Raw genomic sequence first — 23,725 nt, 5'->3', positions numbered from 1 at the left:
CCCCCGGTGAATGAAGTACTCGCAGCTGCACGTTGTCGATGACACGCGTGGACACGGGCATCTTCAGACGGAGGATGATTGTGAAGTCGGCTTCCATTTCTGGTGTGGACAATCTGCCACGGCCCTTGTGGGCCCGACGCCGAAGCAGCTTTGATGACAAGCTTCATGTTGCACCCCATTCTTTTCGACCCTCGCATAGGCCTAATACGATCTGCAGCCAGCAAGTGCTGTGTCTCTTTCGGCTTATCCGACCGATCGCAGTCGAGGCCTCTTTTCCAGACGAAGGTCTTAGCATCTTCAGTGTAGAATGCACGCCATTTTGTCATGATGAACCCGTGCTGCCTACTCCAGCGATGCACAGCAGCAAGAGCTTCAGACTCCGACTGAAACGTCTCTTCACTGGGCGGTGGAATGACGAAGCAGTTCATTTCCACTTCAGTGTCCGTGATGCTGTTTGAGTTACAAATGGCCGTGTCGGTCATTTAGAAGAAGCGTTGGTCTAGTTTAGTGGCTGTAGTTGTGATGCTGAGCTCGGTAATAAAAGTGAATGAGGCTAGCCAAACGTTAACTTTCGAACCGCCTATACCATTCGCATGTCAGAGGTATACATTGATGGACGGTATAAAATGCAATAGCTGTCGTTGGTTTTCCACACGTATCGATCACACGGACATTTGGAATCAGGTGCTCGTCTACCGATTTGGTTGAAGTCGAAACGCCCAACCACTGACTTTGTTTTGTTCACGCTGGTCTTTTTTTGAAATGGCTATAGATTTGAAATGGCCCTCCTTAGACAGTCCCGGGGGGGGGAGGGGGGGGGTTAAAAAATCTTAAGGTCTTGATATTTTTCACACACATTTACGATGACGGCTTGCCATTTTTAGCTCCCAAAAATACCGCAAAGCACAATACCGGTACATGTAAAGCGTGAACATGTAAAATACTGTATAAATATATGCCAAACGTACAACAGCGTGTACAACCACGATGGGTTTGGAGAATTTTTTTCTTACTGAATCAGAATCACTAAGCGCTGCAATCGAAGTGACAAATGACCACCTTGTTGCTTCTCTCGGCGAAGAGCAACTAGAACTTTAGTCACAGGAAGCTGTCGCCCGTATGCTGCGTATATTTGGTCGATAACAACATCACTGGTGAATTCTGCGCGAACGAATCCAGAGACTACGACCCAGAAAGCATTGCGCCCTGAGTAGGCAAAGTTGTTGGCTCCTCGCTCAGCAGCGAGAAGCTCTTTCGCTGGGTTTAAGCCGTTCAAACCAAACTCGTACTACCTCCTCAGCACGTACAGATCCTACGGTCTCTTCGACAGTATGGCGTGGTGAGCTTCGTGAGCAGCACTGCCATCTGTGCCTGCTTCGGCAGTCACGATCGAATTGGACAACACTCTTCTTGCAATAGGTTATAGAGCAATATGCCGTAATACAGCCAATCGATTTTAATGGTTTCGCTGGCTTTCGGTACGCGAGCGGAGGGCCTCGTTCAACTTGCCAGCAACTTAGCGTTGCAGGCTAAATATCTTCAAATGGAGTGCAACAAAGTCTTTACGGGCACTGTCCGCAATATGCTGCTCTGTGTTCCATGCGTCTGCGCAGACTCGTCGCCATCGGTAGGGGCATCACGAATCTCAACAAGCCGAAGCTGTGCGCCGTCACGGGTTAGGGCACACACCTCACGGGATTCACAACGACGTTTCTTCCAACCATGACGTAGGCTCGTACAATGCGTTGCTTGAGCACATTCGGAAATAGGTCATACTCAAAGGCTCCATCCGGGACGAGAAATGCCCAAAGTAGCGTCAGAGCGAGCACCTTCGCAACTTCCTTTCTCATCGATTTCCTAATTGCAGGTCCGACTTGATTGACCAGTAGCTCTTCGACAACAGCAATAATTCCCTCTCTAGGTACATAACAGCATGGTCCAACCAGGCCTGTCAGCGATTCAGCAGCATGGAGCCTTGACTAGTGACGGTGGCGAAATTTTTGCAAGACTGAGAGCCACCACTTGTTTTTTGCAAGAGCCAGTGAAGATACAAACCCCCAGTGCAACTATTCTTGCAAGTGATACTGATTTATTTGCAGAGGTATCGCGCTGGAACTGTGCTTACTGCACCTGATCCGCCAATAAAAATGTGATACGGATAAAAAATACAACCTCGGTTGCAAATGGCCGGTTATGTAGTACTGTAGTTTTCTGAAAAGTTGCTTGCAAAAATGGCCAGTCAATAATTGCATGTCACAAAAACGAAGAGTGCCATCGTGGCTTGTGGCGTAAATTCCGGCGTAATGCTGCGGCGTCTTCCTCGGTCGGTAGTCTCTACATGTAGTTTTCCTCCCACGCTCTGCTTACTCCCCTCTCTCACATTCTCCATGTTCCTCTCTCGCAGCTTTCAATGCACAACGGTGTCTCTCTCTCGAGCGCGCGTGCTTCCTCGCTCGAGTGAACATTTCTCACCTTGGAGAGGCTCTCAACTGCTCTTCTCCACTCTCTCGAAATCTAAAGACGACGAGGAGCAGAATGTGGCTGCTCCCGCCAAAGCAGGCGAATTTAAACGTCTTCTATCGCTCTACAAGCCCGAAAAGAAGCCTCTAGCCATCTCCATCTCGGCTCTTGGCGTGTCTACGTTCATCACCATGTGTGTACCCTACGGAATGGGCAAAGTAATCGACGTCGTGTCCGCTGGCTCAGCTGCTGCGATGCCTCTATCCACTGTAGTGACGCTACTGGGCGGGCTCTTCGCTGCTGGGTCGATCGCCAACATCATCCGCGTGGACACGAGCAATATGATCGGAGAGCGGATCACCAACAGACTACGACAAGACACGTACGCGTCGATACTGAAGCAAGAGTTGGGCTTCTTTGACGCGTCCAGGACCGGAGAACTACTAAACAGACTGAGCGCAGACACGACGTTGATTGGTAAAGTCCTGAGTGACAATGTAGCGGGAGGACTACGCAGCACAGGCCAGGCTCTGGGCAGCATCACTATGATCTTTATCACGTGCCCCAAACTGGCCATGGTCATGTTGTCTGTGGTGCCGCCTATTGCCATTGGGGCTGTCAGTTATGGTCGTTATGTTAAGAACCTCACGACCAAAGTGCAGACGCAGCTGAGCGAAGCCACCGAAGTGGCCGAAGAGAAACTCAGCAACATCCGCGTGGTTCGTTGGTTCGCGAAGGAGCCGCAGGAGGTGGAAACGCATCGAGGAAAAGTGGACGAGGTGCTGGCGTTGGCTCGGAAACGTTCGCTGGCTAGTGCCACATTCTTCGGTGGCGTGGATTTCGGTGTCAAAATGAGTATGTTGGGTGTGCTGGGATACGGCGGACAAATGGTGGCGGATGGGCTGCTTACGAGTGGAGATCTCACGTCCTTCCTGCTGTATACACTATACGTGGGCTTCTCCTTCGCGGGGTTGTCGTCCTTTTATGCGGAACTGATGAAAGGAATTGGAGCTTCGTCAAGGGTTTTTGAGCTGCTGAACCGCCAGCCGAAGGTCCGCGTACCCGAAGGAGGCTGGGCCTCTCTGCCTCTTCCATTCACGGGTCATATTAAGTTCCAGGATGTGGCTTTTGCGTACCCCACGCGTCCAGACTCGGAGATCTTTAGTGGCCTTAACTTGGAAGTATTGCCCAATGAAACACTGGCGCTGGTGGGCCCCAGTGGCTGCGGGAAGTCTTCGGTAACGTCGCTACTTGCACGTTTCTACGAGTTGGACGGACCTGGTAGTGGCGGGAAGATCATGCTGGACGGAGCGGATATCTCTACACTCGACCCAGCTCAACTGCGCGGCCTGATGGGTGCAGTACCACAGGAGCCACCGCTCTTTGCGTGCTCTATTCGGGACAACATTGCGTACGGCTGTTCGGAAGGACGCGACGCGACGCTGGAGGACGTTATCCACGCAGCAAAAGTTGCCAACGCGCACGACTTCATCATGTCGTTCCCGGACGGCTACGACACGATCGTTGGAGAGCGAGGCCAGGCGCTTTCAGGCGGCCAGAAGCAGCGCGTGGCTATCGCTCGTGCACTTGTGAAGCGTCCTAAGATTTTGATTCTAGACGAAGCGACGTCAGCTCTGGACCCGGAGAGCGAGCGACTCGTACAAGACGCTGTGGACCGCGCCAAACAAGGACGCACCGTAATCCTAGTGGCTCACCGACTGTCTACCATTAAGAGCGCCGACCGTATTGCTGTCATTTCCAACGGACGCGTGGTGGAGCAAGGCACTTACAACGAACTGGCTGCTCGCGAGGACAGTACGTTCACACAAGTGGTTCTGAACGGACAGAGCTAACGAGTGGGGACATAGAAGGCAAAGTCATTACCACAAAATGGTTGCTGCGACTAATCTATTCTTCGAATGCAGGTTTCCTAGAGAGAATAAACGTTAGAAATGTTTTTTTTTTTGGACAATGGACAAGTAGACAAATCTCACACTGAATTCAGATATTCCTTGGTGAACAAGTCGAGCGGAAGGAAACTTCGAGCTGCAGACCCCGTAGGAGCTCCGTCGCTTTGGACTGACTCAACTTCTCCATCTTTGCTTGACTTGTTGCTGCTAGCGTCCAAGTTTGAGAACAAGCTCGTCGTCTCTGGGAGACTCGCTGAAGAGTGCAGAGTTGGTAACGAGTCATCGCGTTTCTGAAGCTCCCGTCCGGATGGCGGTGCGGTCCAGTTCGTTTCTAAAGCGTCAGTGTTTACAGCGGACGGGAACAAGTGAGTGTACAGGAAAGTCAGCACTTCGTCGTGTGCTAACAACCGCTCGATCAATCGCACGCGGTCGTTGGAAGTGAAATCGTCCAGCTCCACCTCAAATTTGGGCTGTCGAGCTTTCTCTCTTGCTCGTGGGCCTCTCACTGAACTCGGTCTGCAGTCGCGTCTTCGACTTACGTCGTCTTTGACTGAATCTACACATTGCAAGAAGAATTTCTCCAGTAGAGATTGGCCGCCATCCCCGTCACGTTTCAGCAGACGCTGCTGCCTCTTGATCGAGATCAACTCGTTGGTTTTGTGCTGCAGTTCACGCTTCAAAGTACGAATCTGCTTTTTGAATTTCTCTTCTCGTTCTTGGCTTGGAGACGTCACGTCCAAGTTCAGTTGAGGCAAACCATGGGCTCGTACTGCTGCGGGGGTAAAGCGATCTTGGGAGTCTCGATGCTTCAGGATCTTGGACCCGGATCTGTCGAAAGACGGGAGCATCCCGGTAGGATCCGGGCTGGAATTGTTGCCAGGTACTGCGAGTCGCACGTCCAGCTCAGCGCGAAGTAGTTTATTCTGTTTCTTGCACGCTTTCAGCTGCGTCTCGAGCCAATTCCGATCTTCTTCAATGGACTCCAAGTTCTCCTTCATGTACTTGAGATCTTTGGTCATTGTGGTCGTAAACGCATCGAGTCGTAGCGCTTCTTTTCGGTACCAGTCACGCTCGTCTTCAATCTTTTTGATCTTCTCCGACTTGTTCTCGACTGTCTCGTTGCGGTGAATTTTCTCGCGCATTTCATGAAGCTCCTTCTGGACGTTGTACATGTGAGCTCGATATGCCGCCAAGAAGTCTCGTTCCTGACGTGCTAGCACGGAGCTAATCTTCTCGGATAAAGACCCAACGACGTCATGCAGCTGGGCATGCTTCTGTCGAACGATTGCCATTCTAATAGCAACAAGTAAAATATTAACTTGGTGAAGAGATTCATGAGAATTGATCGACATTTAGCGTACGCTGGCGTTTCGTCGGCGGCGTTTGTGTTGGCGTTCTGACCATTCCGGTTACCTGTAGCAGAGTCGGAGATCCTTTTGACCGATGTCAAGAACGTCTTCTTAGAGAACACCTCCACATCTTCTTGGTTCATTAAGCCTTCAGCCTTATCTACGACTGTACCTGTGCACTTTGAGGAACGATATTATCAGAACTTCTCGAAATAGCAAATATTTTTGATCTGGAAACGACTGCTAGCCAATATTCGTTACAGAAGGCACTTCAAGTATCCGCTCTCTCTTCGATCTGGCACAATGGTTCAGCCAAGAGCTTCTCTCGCACCACCAATCTCCTCCTTCCTACCCAACGACATCTTCTACGACTCTGCGAGTGATGACAGTGACAGTGACGTGGAAGAGTTATTTGATGCCGGGGACTTGGTTACAGTCGAAGAAGATCTTCTGCTCGTGAAGCTTCGCTGTTTTCATCCCAAACTCGACGTATCAGGTCTCTCATCTGCATTCCAGCGAGAGTTTAATATCCAGAGAGACCCCCAAGAGCTTGAAGCACGACTAGAAAAACTGCAGACTCCAGAATTCCGAGCCTTGTTTATATTATACCTGAAATCTTTGACTATTTCAAAAGAATCGTCCAATTCGGGATGTGGTATTCTACCCGAGTATCAGTCACTACTGGAAAGCACACGCAGCTTATGCGAGACCCAACTCTTCCAAATGATGTACGATCTGGACAAGTACCAACACAAAGCTTCCGAGAAGCTGGTAGTCGAGGTGTCAGGTAGAAATTTTCCTAAATACACCCGCACAGTTTCTAAAACGGAACTTCGTCGCTGCTGCAAGGCGGTCGACGATTTATTCCGTCGCCAAGTGGAGGGGGAAACGACGGCTCCAAACCAGGCTTTCACTCTGTATGCCGCCCAGACTCTGAACGAAAAACTACTGATCACAGACACTGTACCTCGTTACGACTCCTGCGCTGTGTTTAACCACTTTGAACAGACAATTTTTGATCGGCTTGTTCTGTTTGCTAAGGACCCTACAGTTGTCGAGCGCTTGGCACTACAGAGACAGCAACAAGTGGAAGCGAACCGCATCAAACAGCAACTCTCTCTTCAACTGCGAGCCATCTTTGAGACGCTGCGAGTGAAACAAGCCGAGAAACTCGAGCTAATGCAGGTGCACGAATTCGAGACGATAAAAACGCAATTGGAGAAGAATCTCGAGGCCGATCTTCAACATATTCGTCAAATGCATGCAGCACTTCTCAGCCACGAGCGAGCCAAAATTCACGCGAGATACGAAGAGCAAAAGTCGGTTTTAAACGAGAAAGTCAAGTGTATGCAGCGCGATGTGATGGCGCTGCAAAAGAAATGTGACAGTAGCAGCTGGCACGGGCTTGAGCGTATGATCATGAATACTTCACTGCAGGTGGAGAGGATCTTCGGGTCTAGCGAATATCTGCTTCGGCTACTCATTCTAGCGGAAGATATCGAGGCGGATTCATTGCGTCGTGCACTAGTGAAGTACATCAGTGAGCAAGACAAACTCCCGCAGTTTGTGCTTCGACGAGAACTTACCAGTAAGATGGTCGCAGAGACGACAGTGCTAGCGATCCTCAAAGAGTCGACGACTAAAGATCTACTTGAGGTGGCGAGCTACGGCGCGAGTTTTCTCCACCATGATCTGGTATCTCGTGAACTTCATACTAGAAAAATTGAGTTCGGGAGGTTCTTGGCTGGTCTCACTAACGATCGGCTTCGAGCTGCGAGAAGATACACGTTGGCAAAGCGACTCACAAGCAGCAGAGCCACAACGCTTCATGGGGATGTGACAGAAGACTTAATGAGTGAAGACGCGGTGATACTTGACGAAGAGTTCGATCGCTTCGCTTCTGCGCTGGAAGATTTTCCTGAGATTCTGTCGCAGGAATTCACTCGAAGACGCGAGTTCTCAAGTGTGAAAATGGACAGTACTGACATTGAACAATACGTGAGCTTCGCTGCTGAAGACTGCGTGTTGCAACTGGAGGCTTCACATCGGTACTGCACGGTGCATGCCACCAAGGAAAAAAGACAAGGAGAGTCTGGGAAATGGATGTTTGAGGTGACTATCGATGTTTTCGGTGGAGATGGGGAAAGTCTGCTATTGGGATGGGAAGTCCCTCGCTCTCATAACTCAAATAAACCGCTTTCATCCCCGGAATCGAACGACCACTTAGAAGTTGACTCGAGCTCGATGGTGCCGGGAATTTCGCCTAGTGACGACGGACGAAGTTTCGGAGTGACATGGCAGTCGGACGGCGGTCTGGACATGGGAATGCTTCACGCTAATGGCGTTTCTAAGTCAGGAGTGCCAAGCTTCCGAGCTGGAGACGTTATCGGCTGTACTATTGACCAGGACGTGGCTGTGCCTCAATTGCGCTTTTATCTCAATGGAGACCTCACGTTACCACTGCGTCGAACACCAAACAATGGCGGAGCTGTAGGATCGCTGGCGTCTGATACTTCCGGTATTCCTAGCAGCTTCGGGATTGCTGTGACGAATCCAGCATATCGATTGGCTCCTGTGGTTTCCATGTACTCGTCGAGCAAGAAACCCCAAATGCGAGTTACGTTTAACTTTCGAGGTGACTTCAAGTTCCCAATTGTAGGTTTTGATCCGTTTGGTGCTCTACTTTAAGAACGCGCTGAATAACAAATGCAGTGCATCGTCTCAGCAGTACCTCTAAAAACCACCGCTCGAATGTGTGCACTATAAGTCATGTCACGGTATCATTTTCAACTCATCGTCGATTGCCACGACGCCCATCCTTTGAGTCGATTGGCAACTTACTTAGCGGAAAATTACAACCGAGGGGTTCTTGCTGAACCCACATTTAAAAGTTAAATCGTTTCGCTTTTTATCGTCAGCAGTTATAATACTTATTCTCTCTAATTTATGACTAAGCAAAAAAATACAACTGAAGAAATGTCCTAGCATATAACGTATTGATCGATGGGGCTCTAACGATAACACGACGGACATCAAATATTTAAGAATGTTACGCAAAAAGATCGAATAAATTTTAACAGGAGCTGTATTTTAATCTTCTCCGGGGTGTGTACCTTCATATATAATATAAATATCCGAAAGGCTGTTACAAATTGTAACAGCCTTTCGGATACTTACAATTTACAAAAGATCGAATTAGCAATTTAAAATTCACTTCTTTTTTTTATTGTCATGCGGCTATGGATTATAAGAGTTTCGCCAAGCCCATTGTTCTCTAAATTTTATCCAAATTTTTAGCATTCTGACCCGACACTGCTCTAACTTCTTATACTCAGATCCCAAACTAATGATTTCACCACAAAACTTAAATAAATTTACTTCAGCACTTGATAGGCCTATTACATAAGATCTACATTGAATTGTCGTACCCAATATGAGCAGGGGTTAATAGCATCGGCACTTTGGGCAATACTTATGATCCTGATACAGTTTAAAAAGCGGTGAAACCAATATCCGATGATACTGATACGCTGACACTGGCGTATCAGTAACGTATCAATATCATATCAATAATGTGATATTCAGATGAGTCGCTACTTGCTGTCTACCTCAGTTTGCTTTTGCAAGCTCCGGTACTCTCTCCAGTTTGCTTTCATCAGGCAAAGCATCTCTGCCCGGTCCTCATCCAAACGGGTACGCAAATCCTTCACAACGTACCCACTTAAGCTAAAGAAGCGCTCCTGAATTGCAGTTGACAGAGGTTTAGCAAGATAGATCCTTGCTAGGACGGCAATTCCAGTAAACAGGAGTTGTTCAGACTCTTTAAACCATGCTAGTATATCCACGTTCCGATACAAGTCTAGTAAATTGTACTTGCCTGTTTGGGATGTTGAACACGGCCACGAGACATTCAAGTTCTTCCATTCGTTCCACGCGTTCATCGCTTGGGCGGATAGGTCAGCCTGGAAATCAGACATTTCCACGTTTTGAGCCGGGGCGTCGATCTCTAGTAAGGCACCCAGTGCAGTGTCAATGAGATCAGAGCTGCTTTGAGAAACCCCCGACGGCAAAGGCTCCTCACCCTTACACTCCTCGTCTACTGCTTGCCTTGCAAACAATTTCTGATAAATGAGAGCATGCTCAAATTGAAGTTCGGTCTCGGCTTGTGCAAGAACGGATGAATCACTGACAATACTATGTGCTTTATCTTTAATCCGCGGATCCAGAAGTAAAGCTTTTATGTCGTTGAGATCCTCAACTGGAAACCGAAGAGCGAGTTGCTCACGAAGACGGTCGCGACAACGTTTGCCATCCCAAGAAAACTCGGATATAGACTTTGGTGCTCGGCGTTGCGAATGCTCAGTTGCTTTTGGCCCAGGGCGATCGAGAACCAAACAATTAACTGTAGTGGATTCACCAGCAAAAACCAACATTTTGCGAAAAAGCAAGACGTACGAGCTTGCCACGCCCTGCTTTTGCACTTCGCCCAGACTAAACTGTGCGAGTTGGTTAGTCAGCCCTTCCATCTCGGTAATAAGCGTCCAATCATCCTTGGAAATGCTTGACCATACAGCCGTCTCACTGTCTAGCGCTCCTTCAAAGTACTGAGCAAAGGCATAGTGATTTAGTACACTGCGACGCATTAGCGTTACAGCGTATCCAGCTCGTGTCTTCGAATCAACTTCAATATTGACAGCTGGAAGGCTAAGGGCCTTCTTTATCTGCTTGAGTTTAGTGATTCTTTGAGGAGTGTTGAAAAACGTTGCCAAATCACGAAGCTTCTGAATAACTTTCAGACCATTTCGGAACTCCCCTCCCGGTGTTATGATACTCTGACCACGATTTCGTGTGTTTTCTTTCAGACCGAGAGCATACAACAGACACAAACTTAATAAGTGCATTAAACAATCCACTTGATCCGTACTATTGAAATGGTCGGATACGTTTCGAGCGCTTCCCGTCGTATCACTTACTGTGAATCGAGCGTACCGGTCCACATCAATGTTGTAGCGGTCTTGCATTCGTGCTTTAATAAGATCAGCAACAGTACCAGCAGCGTGGCCGTGCGGGTTTGGCATCGCCAAGAGCGAAAGTGTGACCAAGCGCCACTCTGAATCCACGAATACGACAGTCGCACCAATTATATTCATGTTCGATGCATTGGTCCACAGATCGTGCAACATCGTGATAAATGGCTGCTCTTTTGCTTTTGAAAACTCTCAGCTCAGTGTATCAGACACCAATTTGATAAGCAAGTGCCATTCTGCTTTAGCAAATATGTAAAAAGTATCTCGAGCAGGGGTCAATAGCGCAGGTTGGTGCGCCAAACGCCGGAAAAGTTCCAATAGCTCAGGGTTTTGAAGTACCGTGTGAGGCAGCCCAGAAGAAAGTAGCCATCTAGTCGACAAAATCTTCATTTGGTCAGCATTAATGGCAATTGCCTCGTGAATTGTGCGATGCTTCTTTTGGTTTGGCTGTTTTCCCTGTTCACCCGAAGCTTCACTATCATATGTCTGAATACGTTGAGCCACATCACTGGTCTTTCTCCGCTTAGTCTCCAATGTGAATGAGTGCTCCTTGTGAGCCCCCCACATGTGTTTTCTAGCGTTGGAAGATGTAGTTGGTCGCATTAGAAAGTTCCTCCACGTTGATGCGGTTCGGTCGGAGCTTTTGTGTTCATCACAGCAGACTATACAAATGTGCGTGTACGGTCTTGTGGGCTCTTTTGATCCTGGTATGGGCTGGGATAGCTTGTGGATGAATCTCCATACCGGATTGAACATGTTCTGGCAACAATGCTTGACTACCCGAGGTATACCATGCTCGTCCACACCCTCTTCATCCGTCTGTGCCGTTGCTGAGGCAGTCTGCGTCGTTCCTGTGGGGTTTTCTGCCATCGTTTGCGGCGTCTTTGTTGTAAGCTGTCGGGGGTTGCAGATCTAAATACAAAACCAGAAGCTGACTGGATACGTGAGTATAGTATCGTCAAAGATCAATATATTTGTGGAGAAGGATCAGTGATCTTGATCCCAATGATCGAGCGGTATCACGTGATACTGATACGAGTATCATGCGGATACGGTATCCATGGTATCAGGTACATCACCATTTGCTATTAACCCCTGAATATGAAGGCTTTCTTCTCTAAACGTGCATAACCTGTCTTTTCAGCTTGCATCCGAAACAGCATCGTCACTTTAATCGAGAAAATGGTAATGTATAACTAAATATCGTCTGTACCAGTGATGCCACCCAGGTGAATGTTGCTTGTGTTGGACAAGGGAAACATCACTGTAAATTACGACAAGCCGAAGTAATTTAACCCGCGTGAATGCTGTTCGAACAGACTTCAGCTTTCACGCAGATGATGCGGATGTAGAGCCTGCAGCAGATGCGTACGGCATACCGTACCGCCAATCTCTCTCTTGTGATCGCAGTGCGACTGGCACCGTGTGATCGCGTATTTACTCTGGTATACAGGACTACAGTATGATAGCTACAGTACACTAATGCTTCAAAAAGGAGCGCATGGGAACTAATATCCTTGTCATAATTATGTAGAACACAGTTACTAGTACAGGCACTTTGAGTACATATATACGGTAAAGTGTGGCAAAATGGAGCGCATGGGAGCTAATATTCTTGTAAAGTTTGAGCAGATCAAATTCAAAAGTACTCTTTTCTGGCTTTTTGAGTTTGTGTTACGCTCCTTACTGACTTTGCACATGTAAAAACAATGATGATGCAACCGCCCTACACACAGTATTGTAGAATAATTCAGAGCTTCTTTGCTACCCCCGGCTTTGTTTATAGCGTCTTAAAAGTTTAACATGGTAGCCTCTTTATCTAGTTTGAAAGTGATTATCGGCACTTATGGCCACACAATCCTCTGATATAGCAGCTACATCCAGTACTGCTGTCTAGTTTGTGTGTAATATTGAAAAGGCATTTTCTTCTGAGTGTTGAGGAACCGCGTATTGAGTTTTTTATAGGGAGAACCGCACCTTTGTACTGTAAATACTCTGTAAATGTATTTAAATCCAGAGATATTACTTACAACTACGATGTTGGCACATTTCTTCATTTTTATGTTTTGTTTAGTATTAATAACAAGTTCGTCCTTTTTAAGCCATCTATCTACTGGAGAATAGAGAAAAACTCGAGCCACGTACGTGGGAGATATATTCGTGTGCACACTTCCTGATGCAGCCACTATCGGTGTGCATGCGAACTCAAGTGCCTTCCTCTTTTTGGGTTAAAGCCATCCCGAGAACTTCTTAATGAAATGAAATTCATTCTATCATATTATCATTGGCTGGACACCATTTGAGCATTTCTGTTCGCAGAGCCCCGAAGAATACGAAAGACCACGTATTTATCGAGAAAGGGGAGGTACTTCCGATAGTGCTGTACTGTGCGTTACATCAAGCGCAGTTACAGACAATTCACTCGATAGTAATTCCTAGATCTGGAATACACCCTCAATACCAATAAAAATGCGGCTCCGATGGCCAGCTGCATACAAACTTAGGTTATTCTCCCTCTCACCCCTCAGTTGTTGTTGAAGGAATGATTTGCGCAGAGTTGTTAGGGCAGTACAGAACTGAATGATAGAGAGGATTAGGCGGCCATAGTGAAGAGGAAGTCTTGAATGTAGAAGGAGAAGACGCTTGTGTGGTAGAGTTCGTAAAAGAGGAAGTGGTGATTTAGATAGTCTGGTGTCCTGGAGGGGAGTTATTCTCCACCAACCAGTCCAGTTATATAAGAAATCTCTATATGATATAGCACAATTATATTCCCCTAGATAGTCAGCATCACATCGGAGATGGTTACTTCAACAGCCTCCCACATCGAGGAATGTGTATGATGCTCTATCTGTCAGGTGCACCACAGGTGGCTGTTAATAACAGTCCTGTGCGTACATGAACATTTACAAGAGGTAGATCTTGTTTTGATATTGACATTCTTTTTTCTTTGACTTCTATTGTCAGATTTGTCGTTTTGTTACCAGTTTTGGCAGGGGTTGTACAGATTTCTTGTTTTATTGTTATTTTGGCTACTCAGGAAAACCGTAGAGGATTAAACCTGTTCACCATAGTAGGATGTCGTTGTTAGCGCTTTTGTTGCACGCGTTTTGAAGAAAGCTACTCAGGAAAACCTTTCATTTTGAGGCGTCAAAACCTGTTCGCTGTATTGTTGGCTACTCAGGAAACCTTTGAGGACACCTGTTCACCGTGTTGATATTTAGATATTTTGTGAAAGTTGTGTTAAACTTTTGTTCATTAAACTGCCCAGTTTTGTGCTCTTTAGTTTGTGGATATTTCTTCACACTTTGAAATTTCGTATTTGCTTTTTGTTATTATTTGATTGCTTTTACTTTTGTGTGGAGAGTTTATAGTTTTCAAATATTTTTAAAGAAAGGCTACAGCTTTCAAAGCATAAAAACATATAACAGTGTCATCGGTAGTGTACGCATCTTGTTTGCAGGCTCTCATCGTTGGGGCTATTTTTCTCCCTAGAGGCTCATGGAGTTGTTTCTCATTTCGAAGATTTTTATTTTGTTTATACTTCGCAAGTGCAAGCAATATGGGAGTAAACTATCGATTCCATTGAAAATGAAACTAATGCAGTAAAACTATAGTTGCTTTCTGTAGACAGAGGCTTGTGTAGGCTTGTCTTAAAGTCATAAAGTATTGAAGATTTTTTCTTTATGCTGGAAATGTTTGAAACTTTTGCCGCAATAATTTTTTTAAGTTTGGCGAATTGAATGAATTGTTTCGGCGTTGTTGCCTCCCAGTTTCATACATTTCTGGGCGTATTTCTTAACTTGGTTAAATACCAGACACATGTTTGTATGGACAATTGCCCATTTTCATTTTATCTCTTTCTTGTTTTTTTAAGGTATATTTTTTTACAGGTCCAAAATGTAGTGGATTACCTGTTCTCAACAAGCCGTAGATCTGCATTTAGTAGACTGCTGCAGCTTTGCATTAAGCGAGGTTTTAGCTGTGCCATTCGGCCTTGTAGCTCGAGATGTACATATTTAAAATGGTATCTCATTAAGTACACATATACTAGTAGTAAATACACAGCTTGTAGCTGGAATATTTTAAGCACAGCTTTATAGCTCGCAAGTGGGGCATTTGGCCTCCCAGTATGGCGTGACACTACAGCAATGCTGCTGGTGCGTGAGGGCGGTATTTAGTTCTTCGCCTTAAATATGTACTACATGTACTTGTACATCATCAAATGCATGTACGTGTATGTGTACGTGTACGTGTACGTGTACGTGTACGTGTACGTGTACGTGTACGTGTACGTGTACGTGTACGCGTACATGTACATAGAGCACACGGCACTGTGGCCTTCTAGTACGGCTTTTCAACCAGCAGCAATAGTACAGCGCTATGGCTGGTCTGGCATCATGGCCTCACAACTCGGCAATGGCCGGTGTGGCACGGAATGTATGTGTCTCGTGCGGCGCTACAGCTCCATGGCTGGCGCGGGGGTTTCATGACCTCCCAGCATGGCGAATAACTACGCATGCTGTGCTACAGCACAGTGGCTGGAGCCAAGTTGGCAACGTGGCCTCACGCGAGTTGGTGTCCGTCGGGCGATTTCTCTCCGATCTCCTTCATGAGCCTTGGGGCTTGGAGGCGCATCGTCTTGCCGCTTTCAGCTCGTCAGTACCCTGGCGAAGCGTTGGGCTGATAACCTGTTGAAGGAATGATTTGCGCAGAGTTGTTAGGGCAGTACAGAACTGAATGAGGACAAAGGTAGAGAGGATTAGGCGGCCATAGTGAAGCGGAAGTCTTGAATGTAGAAGGAGAAGACGCTTGTGTGGTAGAGTTCGTAAAAGAGGAAGTGGTGATTTAGATAGTCTGGTGTCCTGGAGGGGAGTTATTCTCCACCAACCAGTCCAGTTATATAAGAAATCTCTATATGATATAGCACAATTATACTCCCCTAGATAGTCAGCATCACATCGGAGATGGCTACTTCAACAGTTGTAAAAGGAATACAATATCAGCCAAGTATTTAAGTTGTGAGAGATAAACTATGAGAAAGTCCCAATACGCCAGACGGCCAGCATAGAATAGTAGCGGCTCCAATATATACCTTCACGAGCGTTTCTGGTCGTTATTCCACTGATCTCCTCATATATGATTCCTTATACTCGTCGACGACATTCCTTACGAACGAAAAACGTTAACAACTCAGCCCCGTGACAACCCTGGATACAACAAACCCGTTCGAAAGATCAAATGTGGTGGCTGCTACGATGTTAGCCAGCTGTTTGGCAGCTTTGATATGTATAACCAACTTTGAAGGTTTGGCAGTCTTTATAGGGCTAATTTCTGCTGGTTTGACTATCGGTAAACTATGATCCGTTTTTATGGTACTTAAGCTTACATACGGATAGGAATCCCCTTTCACTCCTTTCGGTCCGATTGGGGGGGGGGGCAACGATGCTAAATTGGAAGAAAAAACGATGTCCCGACGCTACCACCACCGAGGGGATTGTCTACACATAGACGCTATAGTATCACAGAGCATATCGTGATGGTAGAAAGGCACCGATTCCGCACTCGACACGTACGTACGTACGTACTGTATCAAACCAAACGGTGGCTGGTCTCAGTGAGACCAGCCACGCATCTGTAATACATGTACCGCACGGCACGGCACACCGCTACATAGAGTATATTATATTAAAATTGAAACATCTCAGCATTTTGCGTCTCATTAGCCAATTTGTTTGCAAGCCTATTCTCAGCCCTCCCCAGGCCACATGCGCGTGCTTTATACCGTTTTAATTGTCACGACGATGCTTCTCTCAGCTGCGAATGCTGCACCTATGACCACGAGCTCCGACAAGACTTCGCTTAAGAAAATCAAAGGTGATGACGCAGTTGATGTGGACGGACAACGCCTTCTAAGAAGCAACAAGTCGGCCAACAAAAGCATGGACCCGAGTGATGAGGAGAGAGATGGATTCCATTGTAGAGGAGGTTGATGAGTTGATCGAGCAACACAACCATATCAGAGAATTGTTTGGAGAGTTTTGTCTGGAAGGCAAAACACCGGAAGAGATCGCGAAAGGTGACACACATGATAAGAAAGCGGTAGAACTCTACAAGAAGTTTTACGCCTATCATTCCGAGCATCATGCGAATGACCAGAAGCAATCACGGATTGAGTGTAAGTTCTCTAAATAATAGCTACGCGCTCAGCCGAATTGCTGTTTCATTGGAAAATGAATGGCATCAAGCACCCCAGTGATCCTCGTGCCGAAGCCCATCTGGACACAATCGTCACTACCGCTTCGGGTTGTTGGTGAGCCGAAGGTGGAGACACGGAATAGGAAGACGTAGCCTAGCCCAGAAGTGTCCAAATTTCATCATGCTTCATCCGAAAAGTGCTCTCGGTGAACTGTCGAAGCTTAACAGTAAAAAAAAACCGTCTCCACTGGCGCATTTTACATTGGCTGGCAGCACACCCCACTCCAAGTCGCTATAGGTATGCTGTAATGGTACGGAAATCGGCACTGTGATAGGAAACCGTTGATAAGGCGCAGCTATCAATTGGCGCTGGGCTATCGGAACTCTCCTGGTTATGCTGCATAGTCACGGTATTTTTCATACACTACTGGCCAACCCCTTTTTGTCCTGTAGCTCAGTCAATTTTTATCATTTTAAGGTGAGGTTTTGGTAGTAGTTCCGAAATACGTGGCCACGTTTTTGCACACGTAGCTCACAAAAACTGCGTCAAACAAAATGATACTTATGAACCTAAGTACGAATCGCGATTCTAAGGCGTCTCCTCTATCTTAAGAAATTGTGGTCGCAAAAAAAATATTATTTCCATTTATGGGCCCTCGAAATGACGATACATTTAGTGAGCTCAATATTTTTTCAATTTTACAAATTCAAGTGTTTTTTAAAAGCTCTTGTTAAAAGCAATTGAATTAGGGTAGTTCTATTGTCTTTTCGATGGAAGTTTACAATAAATATCACTACTTCGGTTAAGTGCGAAAATCAATTCGCCAACTTTAAGCTCGATAACTCTAAATGGTTGATATGTGTCATTTGGTTTGACGCAGCCTCAAATACATAAATAAAATCTATATCACTAGTAATTCAATACCTGTTGAATCTGATTGAGCTGACTGAAGATTTGTAAGGGAGGCAACATCTCCTCCGCGTAAAGACTTGGCTGGGTCCAGTGACGCTGCGTTGATGTTGGCAAAGAACGAAGTAATCTAAATATTGCTACAACTGCGCAGGGAGGCGTGACAACGTGCGGTCTGGGGCATAAAAGTTGCTTTCAACCATGTTGCGCAGTCATGATTTTTCTTAGGCAAATCGTGCGGATAGTGCAGCATTTCAGCTTCAACGCTGTTGCGATTTTCATTTCTCTCTCAATACCGTTTCAAACATGGCATCACTACTCCTTTCCGCCCGCTATAATATCTGCATTTATAACATGTTGTTTGTAATATCACTAAAGCTCTTGATGGTCACATTGGAATTCATAGTGTTCCGTGCGAAAAAGGTACTTATTAAATTATATCGACCGTTGGGCTCCATCCGAAATCCACATCCATCTATGGATATCACCCTGAGGTTGGAAACGCAAAATCTTATTAGTATCATCTACTTGTAATACTCTGGTATTTCTTTTCCGATCGAAAATAACTAAGGCAAGTCTATAAAACTTTATCTTCTTTAGAAGAAGCATTAACCACTTGAGTCTTGCTCTGTGGTCTCCTCGTGAAATAAATGGTTTTACTTGTATGGTACTCGATGCTTGCTTGGAGATCCAAGACAGCAGGATTCAGTAGCGAAGGTCGCATTCGTGAGCGACCAAGTGCTCTCTTTGCTAGAAGAGGACATGGACCTATCCACTATGATGAAAATAGCAAACAAAGAGCTGCTAAAGCAAATTGTTGTGCACGTGGCCGCTTGGACGACATTAAGAATGCGACGGAACAGTCGAGTATGATAAATAATACTATTCATGCTTGCATACGGCATGCATAAAGCAGCAAAACGAGCTGTTGGAAATTCACGTTTGTAAAGCACTTCAGGATAACAAACATCGGACGTTGACAGATGACGAAACTAGATGGCTTGAGATCACGCTTACAGAGACTACGTACGTTAGTGATGCAAGCACTGATTTTAAGAATTACCTGCAGAGGTGCTGTGAGATGTACTGTGAAGACCCGACAGTATTTATGGGGCCGTGCGTGGCTGTGATACAGAGTTCTGGCTTCGGTAAGAGTCGATTGATATTGGAGCTTGCACGAATGTCAAAGGACGAAGTATCCACGATGAAAGTGTTGCATACGTGTAATCGCTACCACGGGTCAGCATGATACCCTAAGGCTACGAAGAATTTCGCGAGTGTTTATTTCATAATAAGTCATCAGTGGTACAGCTTGCTAAGCAATTGAAAACGATTTACTACTATACAATTAAGCACTGGGAGACGGTCCAACTTGAGTGGTTCCAATTGCTCACGGATAGACGATGGATGAGTATATGGTAGCGAAGTTTCAGCGGACAGTGTTTTCTGAAGAGGATGAAGGATTCGAATGGGAAAGTTGTGGTGTTGGTGATTGACGAAGCAAGGATTCTGCTAGAAGGCCTAGTAAATTACTGGTATATGCTGCAACGGGCTCCCGTTCGTGCAAACAAAGCTGTAGGTGCACGAACGGGAGGCATTGTCGGGGCCCTGGTAGGTACGAGCCCTCAAATATTCATCTCCAACGTCAACGTAACGTGATTTTGGTGACAAGGAACTGGTATCGTTTCCTACTTTTGTGCTGGGCCATACGATGGATATATTGTGGCAAGAGGATTGTCGACTTGGCAGGGAAGGAGGCGATGACAAAGAGGAGGGTGGATTTTTTTTAATGATATTTTTGGCTATTTTCTATGTCATGTCATTTCGGTTTCTGTTTATGACATTTTGGATATTTTATAAGTTGAGGGGCTTAATTGTATACAGCTAGGAATGCGATTGCTTCCATGCACGGGTTTTCTGTATATTTTTAGGTGATTTTAGAGTTTTCTGTTTGATGTTTCTAGACTAAAAATGCATTATACAGGCAGCTGCTGACCTATAACGTAGTACGCTTCTAGTTGGGTGTTGTGTCCCATCTGGTACAAGCAGTTAATCGCCCTTGCCAGTTCTTCAGCCCCAAGGCGATGGCTTCCTCTCATTCCTCAAGTTCAATGTTTCAGAATCGCTTACCGTCTCTCATTAAAGGTGGCTTAACTTCCCCAACGTGGTTGAGCTCTGTTCCTTCGCCTTTCGTCGTTAGTTAAATAATCGGCCATCCGAATGCTCCGTTTGATGGCACTATTGGGCTTATCCACCGATTGCTTGATCAGCTAGTCTACAGCATACTGCGACTTTAGAGGCCTGTCACGATCCAGTCGTCTTGTCTTTTTCCGAGGTCGTCCAGGTGACTTCCGAGCCGGTAGGTTTCGTAGCATAACCGGTAGGTCTAGGAAGTCTACGATGTGTAGACATGCCAAAACGTGAGCACAGAGCCAGCCGATTTGGTACAACCGCATCAGTCGCACTTGAACTTACAGTGAATCATTTTGATCTCGTCGTTGCTCCAGGGAGGGTTGCTTCAATCGTGGTCGAACGGAATTCGCTCTAACCTTTCCACGACGTGAATAAACAAATAGCGCAGCTCGATGTTCGCCACCTTCTCGTTTTGCTTGATCTTACCTCTGAGCGAGGCTTTGTAGGTTCTGGTTCGATTGCCGTTAGGCTTAAGGCCGTGAAGCCACAGCCATCTGCAAATCTTGTGCGCTTACTGGGCCAGACGCACAATGCCTGATAGGCTCAGAGCCAATGTCCATAGCACATTCGACCAAGATTTTAGGCAAACCTCCAGCCAGAACATGCCCCATCGCTGCTCGAAGATGACTTACTACCGTGACCTTGATTGCTCAATTATGGGATTCAATCAGATTTTGGTTTCGCAGCACTCCAGCAGTATCACTTGCAGTATAGAACCACAAATCCCAAGGGTCTGTCAGGTATTCATCTCTAAGCCACTGTGCGTACTCGGCTTTACCCAGCGTCTTCCATTTTTTGACCACTAGATCGGATAAAACCTCGAAATGGCCAAGCGAGCGCGCTTCGCTGAGGTAATAAAGCTGCGGCTGAATGATTTCTTGGTAGCGCTCACTTGAAGACAAAATAAATTATGCCTTTGGCATTGCGATACCAATGTGGCCAGCAGCTCATAAGTTTAATGTTAGGCCAGACTTGGCAAAAATCACTTGCGATAGCGGCAGAGTGATCCATTGATCCGTTAATAAGCTTCAAAGCTCCCAAAAAAAAATCACATTTGGCCCTGCAGACAGTAAAAAGCCGTGCATATGCGAAGGCTGTTTCCGTCAGAGTGAACATGAACGCCATTGGGTAGAACTTCTGTTGATACTTGTTCCGTGCTATGTAACGCACGGCATAGGTACCGAGCGAAACTAGTGTCCATCAGCCAAAGGGATCATATAAGTACCATCCGTACCACCAAGCTCTTCCGGGGATCTGTCGATCAAACGTTGGCCTAGTACTTGCCTAGTAGCCGTCTTGAATAATCGCCTGGACGTAAAGATGATTCCGACTGAAACTGCTCTATTTTCTAGAGGATCTGTTAGGCAATACAGTACAAGTAGCTTTTGCTGAAAGTTGAATGACTGCCGACAAAACCACAATACATCCGTGCCTTAATCATACTCGAGGTGTTGGTGAAATTGCTCAAGCCCTGTGCACATTATTGGAGAGGCCCACTTCATCACGTCGGCGTATTTTGTGATTGATAAAGCTTCACTTTTTTTAGTCTCTGTGGCCGATTCTTCAGCTGCTTGACACTACAGTAGGGACATCGCACGAGCTTCCTAGGGTATATCTATGATCGTGTCCAACGAACTAGATTGAAGAGTTAAGCCATGCTGGAGAACAGTCCAACCTTGGCAAATTTGGTCGGACTTCACAATTATACTGCATGAGCTCGACCAACGTTTTGCTGTTTTGGCACAATTATTGGTGGTAACTTATTTTTAGTTAGGCCTTTGTCAAACAAATATAAAAAGGCACAAAAAGCACTGTTGCTTAAAAGTAAAGCATTCGCTTTATTTTTTCGCTGCGATTTTTTATCTACGCCAGGTCAAGCTTTACCAAAGCAAGATTTGGGCTGACCTCCGGCAATTTTCCGGATGCGATTCTGTCTTCAATGCTTTTAGCTCTCTTGACCAATTGGACCATCTGAGTGCGCCCGGCAAGGTTTAAGCGCGTCATCGTACGAAACCTAGTGAGAACCGTCAGGATCAAACATTAAGTGTGGAGGGTATCGATACAGTACGTACCCACAATCGGTGACGCACGCTTTCCGACCAATCGTCATAGAGGAACGATATTACTTTCGAGTGCTTTTTTTTTCGGAAATCGAGTGCACCGTTAGTTTTTTGTTCGAAAGGTGTGAAACCGAGTGTCCCTTGTTCAACTTGAGAGAATGACCGAGTGCACTGCTGAGGTTAAGGCTTGAGCACGGAAGAAGATGCGTCAAGGCTCTGCCTTCATTAGTTCAGACGTAGCTAATGTAAGCTATTAATACATGTTGCAGCAACGATAAGCAGGCGGAAGACATCACCATGATTGGCACAATTCAAGCCTACTCAAGTCGGGGTGGTAGATATAGATGGCTTGTCGACTTCGAGGGAGGCAAGCAAGTCTTCCTAGAGGGCCAGGAATTGGTGCAGCTGATCGTAGAATCAAGACGTACTGGCCTCGATGTTACGAAGAGTGCTGCCGCCCACGCAAGCACACACGAATCGCATCCCCGCAGTGTCGACCGTGACGCCGACGACGATCAGGACTTGGACAGCTAAGACGATCAGGAGTGACAGTTGGCATTGAGCATGTGAACGTAGGACTGGACTAGCGGAGCTCAGCGTACCTTGTGTAGGAAGTGAACCAGGATCCAAGGCTCATTAATGTTTTCTTCTCACAAATACATGTATTTTTCTCCTTTTACATCCTGGTGAGCTCTGCATCCGGCCCCAAGGACAGTGTAGTAAATTCAAACAAGCATGGACCGGACAAGACAAGTATAGAGCCGACGATATCGCCATGTGTTATCTGCACTCGGTATTCCGCCATTTCGTGGCAAAAATGTCTGCACTCGAAAACCTTTCAGCGTGCACTCGAATACCATCCGCGCCCCGTCATAGATGGTGTTGCTTCTCATCAGGTAGCCGAAGCATTTGTATTTTTTGGGGTCTTCGCCCTTGGGGCCGGCTTCTGAAAACTTGATCTTACCGAGATCGTATGCAAGTTGAGCATTGACCTGCAAAGACACGAGTTAGCTGTAATTGACAGCAGACCAAAAAATAGACAAAAGATCACCACATACTCCTCCTTCTTCTATGACCTCACGCAACGCCGCCTTTTTGACCTTCTCGCCTGTGTCCCAGCCTCCCTTTGGCAACAAAGAGTCACTCTTCGTCGGATTCGAGCTTGAAATCAATAGAATCTGACGCTCTCCTTGATCGGTCGTCCGTGCTATCACGCTAGCTGACAGCCACCAACTTTTGTCTTTGTCATATCTCTGGGTGTTGCGGCCGACATGAGACGACTTAAATTTTTCAGGAGCCATTGTCATTCCCTCAAAGGGTGTAATTTGCCTTCGCATGCTATTCGGAGTCGTCTTGGAACCCTTGATACCTTTTGCGGGGTCCCGTTACTGCAACCTAATTACGACAAAACGACAGGTCTTGCAGCAACCTACCAGCCTCCTGTACACAAGAAGCAACCCCCAGAAGCAACACACGGCGTAATTTATTTTAGGGCTTCCTTCTTTTGAGAAATAAAATACCGGAACTGTGAAAGTTCCATAAGCCATTTGACAAATATCACAGTTGCCCAAGAGGAATAGCGGCTGTTGGCGCACACACAAAATGGACCAAGGCAGCAGCA

General features: G+C 46.3%; 5 protein-coding genes across 5 annotated transcripts; 3 read left to right on the top strand and 2 right to left on the bottom strand.

Annotated features, from left to right (window-relative positions):
- Positions 1–3,812: 3,812 nt before the first annotated feature.
- On the top strand, positions 3,813–4,313 carry PITG_06538 (ATP-binding Cassette (ABC) Superfamily; the record flags this gene model as incomplete). The annotated part of the gene is made up of 1 exon (XM_002998588.1): positions 3,813–4,313. The coding sequence occupies one exon, from the start codon at positions 3,813–3,815 to the stop codon at positions 4,311–4,313; it is 501 nt and encodes a 166-aa protein (XP_002998634.1).
- Positions 4,314–4,450: 137 nt separating this feature from the next.
- On the bottom strand, positions 4,451–5,862 carry PITG_06537 (uncharacterized protein; the record flags this gene model as incomplete). The annotated part of the gene is made up of 5 exons (XM_002998587.1): positions 4,451–4,499; positions 4,599–4,860; positions 4,906–5,371; positions 5,483–5,663; positions 5,732–5,862. 5 exons carry the CDS (start codon positions 5,860–5,862, stop codon positions 4,451–4,453), a joined length of 1,089 nt encoding a protein of 362 aa, XP_002998633.1.
- A 160-nt stretch (positions 5,863–6,022) lies between these two features.
- Positions 6,023–8,407, top strand: PITG_06536 (uncharacterized protein; the record flags this gene model as incomplete). The annotated part of the gene is made up of 3 exons (XM_002998586.1): positions 6,023–7,506; positions 7,576–7,865; positions 7,947–8,407. 3 exons carry the CDS (start codon positions 6,023–6,025, stop codon positions 8,405–8,407), a joined length of 2,235 nt encoding a protein of 744 aa, XP_002998632.1.
- Positions 8,408–16,511: 8,104 nt separating this feature from the next.
- On the top strand, positions 16,512–16,736 carry PITG_22802 (secreted RxLR effector peptide protein, putative; the record flags this gene model as incomplete). The annotated part of the gene is made up of 1 exon (XM_002998585.1): positions 16,512–16,736. The coding sequence occupies one exon, from the start codon at positions 16,512–16,514 to the stop codon at positions 16,734–16,736; it is 225 nt and encodes a 74-aa protein (XP_002998631.1).
- Positions 16,737–22,312: 5,576 nt separating this feature from the next.
- Positions 22,313–23,405, bottom strand: PITG_06535 (RXLR effector family protein, putative; the record flags this gene model as incomplete). Its single annotated transcript, XM_002998584.1, has 4 exons — positions 22,313–22,344; positions 22,533–22,634; positions 22,940–23,096; positions 23,163–23,405. 4 exons carry the CDS (start codon positions 23,403–23,405, stop codon positions 22,313–22,315), a joined length of 534 nt encoding a protein of 177 aa, XP_002998630.1.
- Positions 23,406–23,725: the final 320 nt, after the last annotated feature.

The sequence above is a fragment of the Phytophthora infestans genome, genomic scaffold (assembly GCF_000142945.1).
Source record: "Phytophthora infestans T30-4 supercont1.8 genomic scaffold, whole genome shotgun sequence".
Taxonomy (NCBI): Eukaryota; Oomycota; class Peronosporomycetes; order Peronosporales; family Peronosporaceae; genus Phytophthora; species Phytophthora infestans.
The sequence above is the reverse complement of the archived record's forward strand: the minus strand, read 5'-3'. Positions and strand labels throughout refer to the sequence as shown.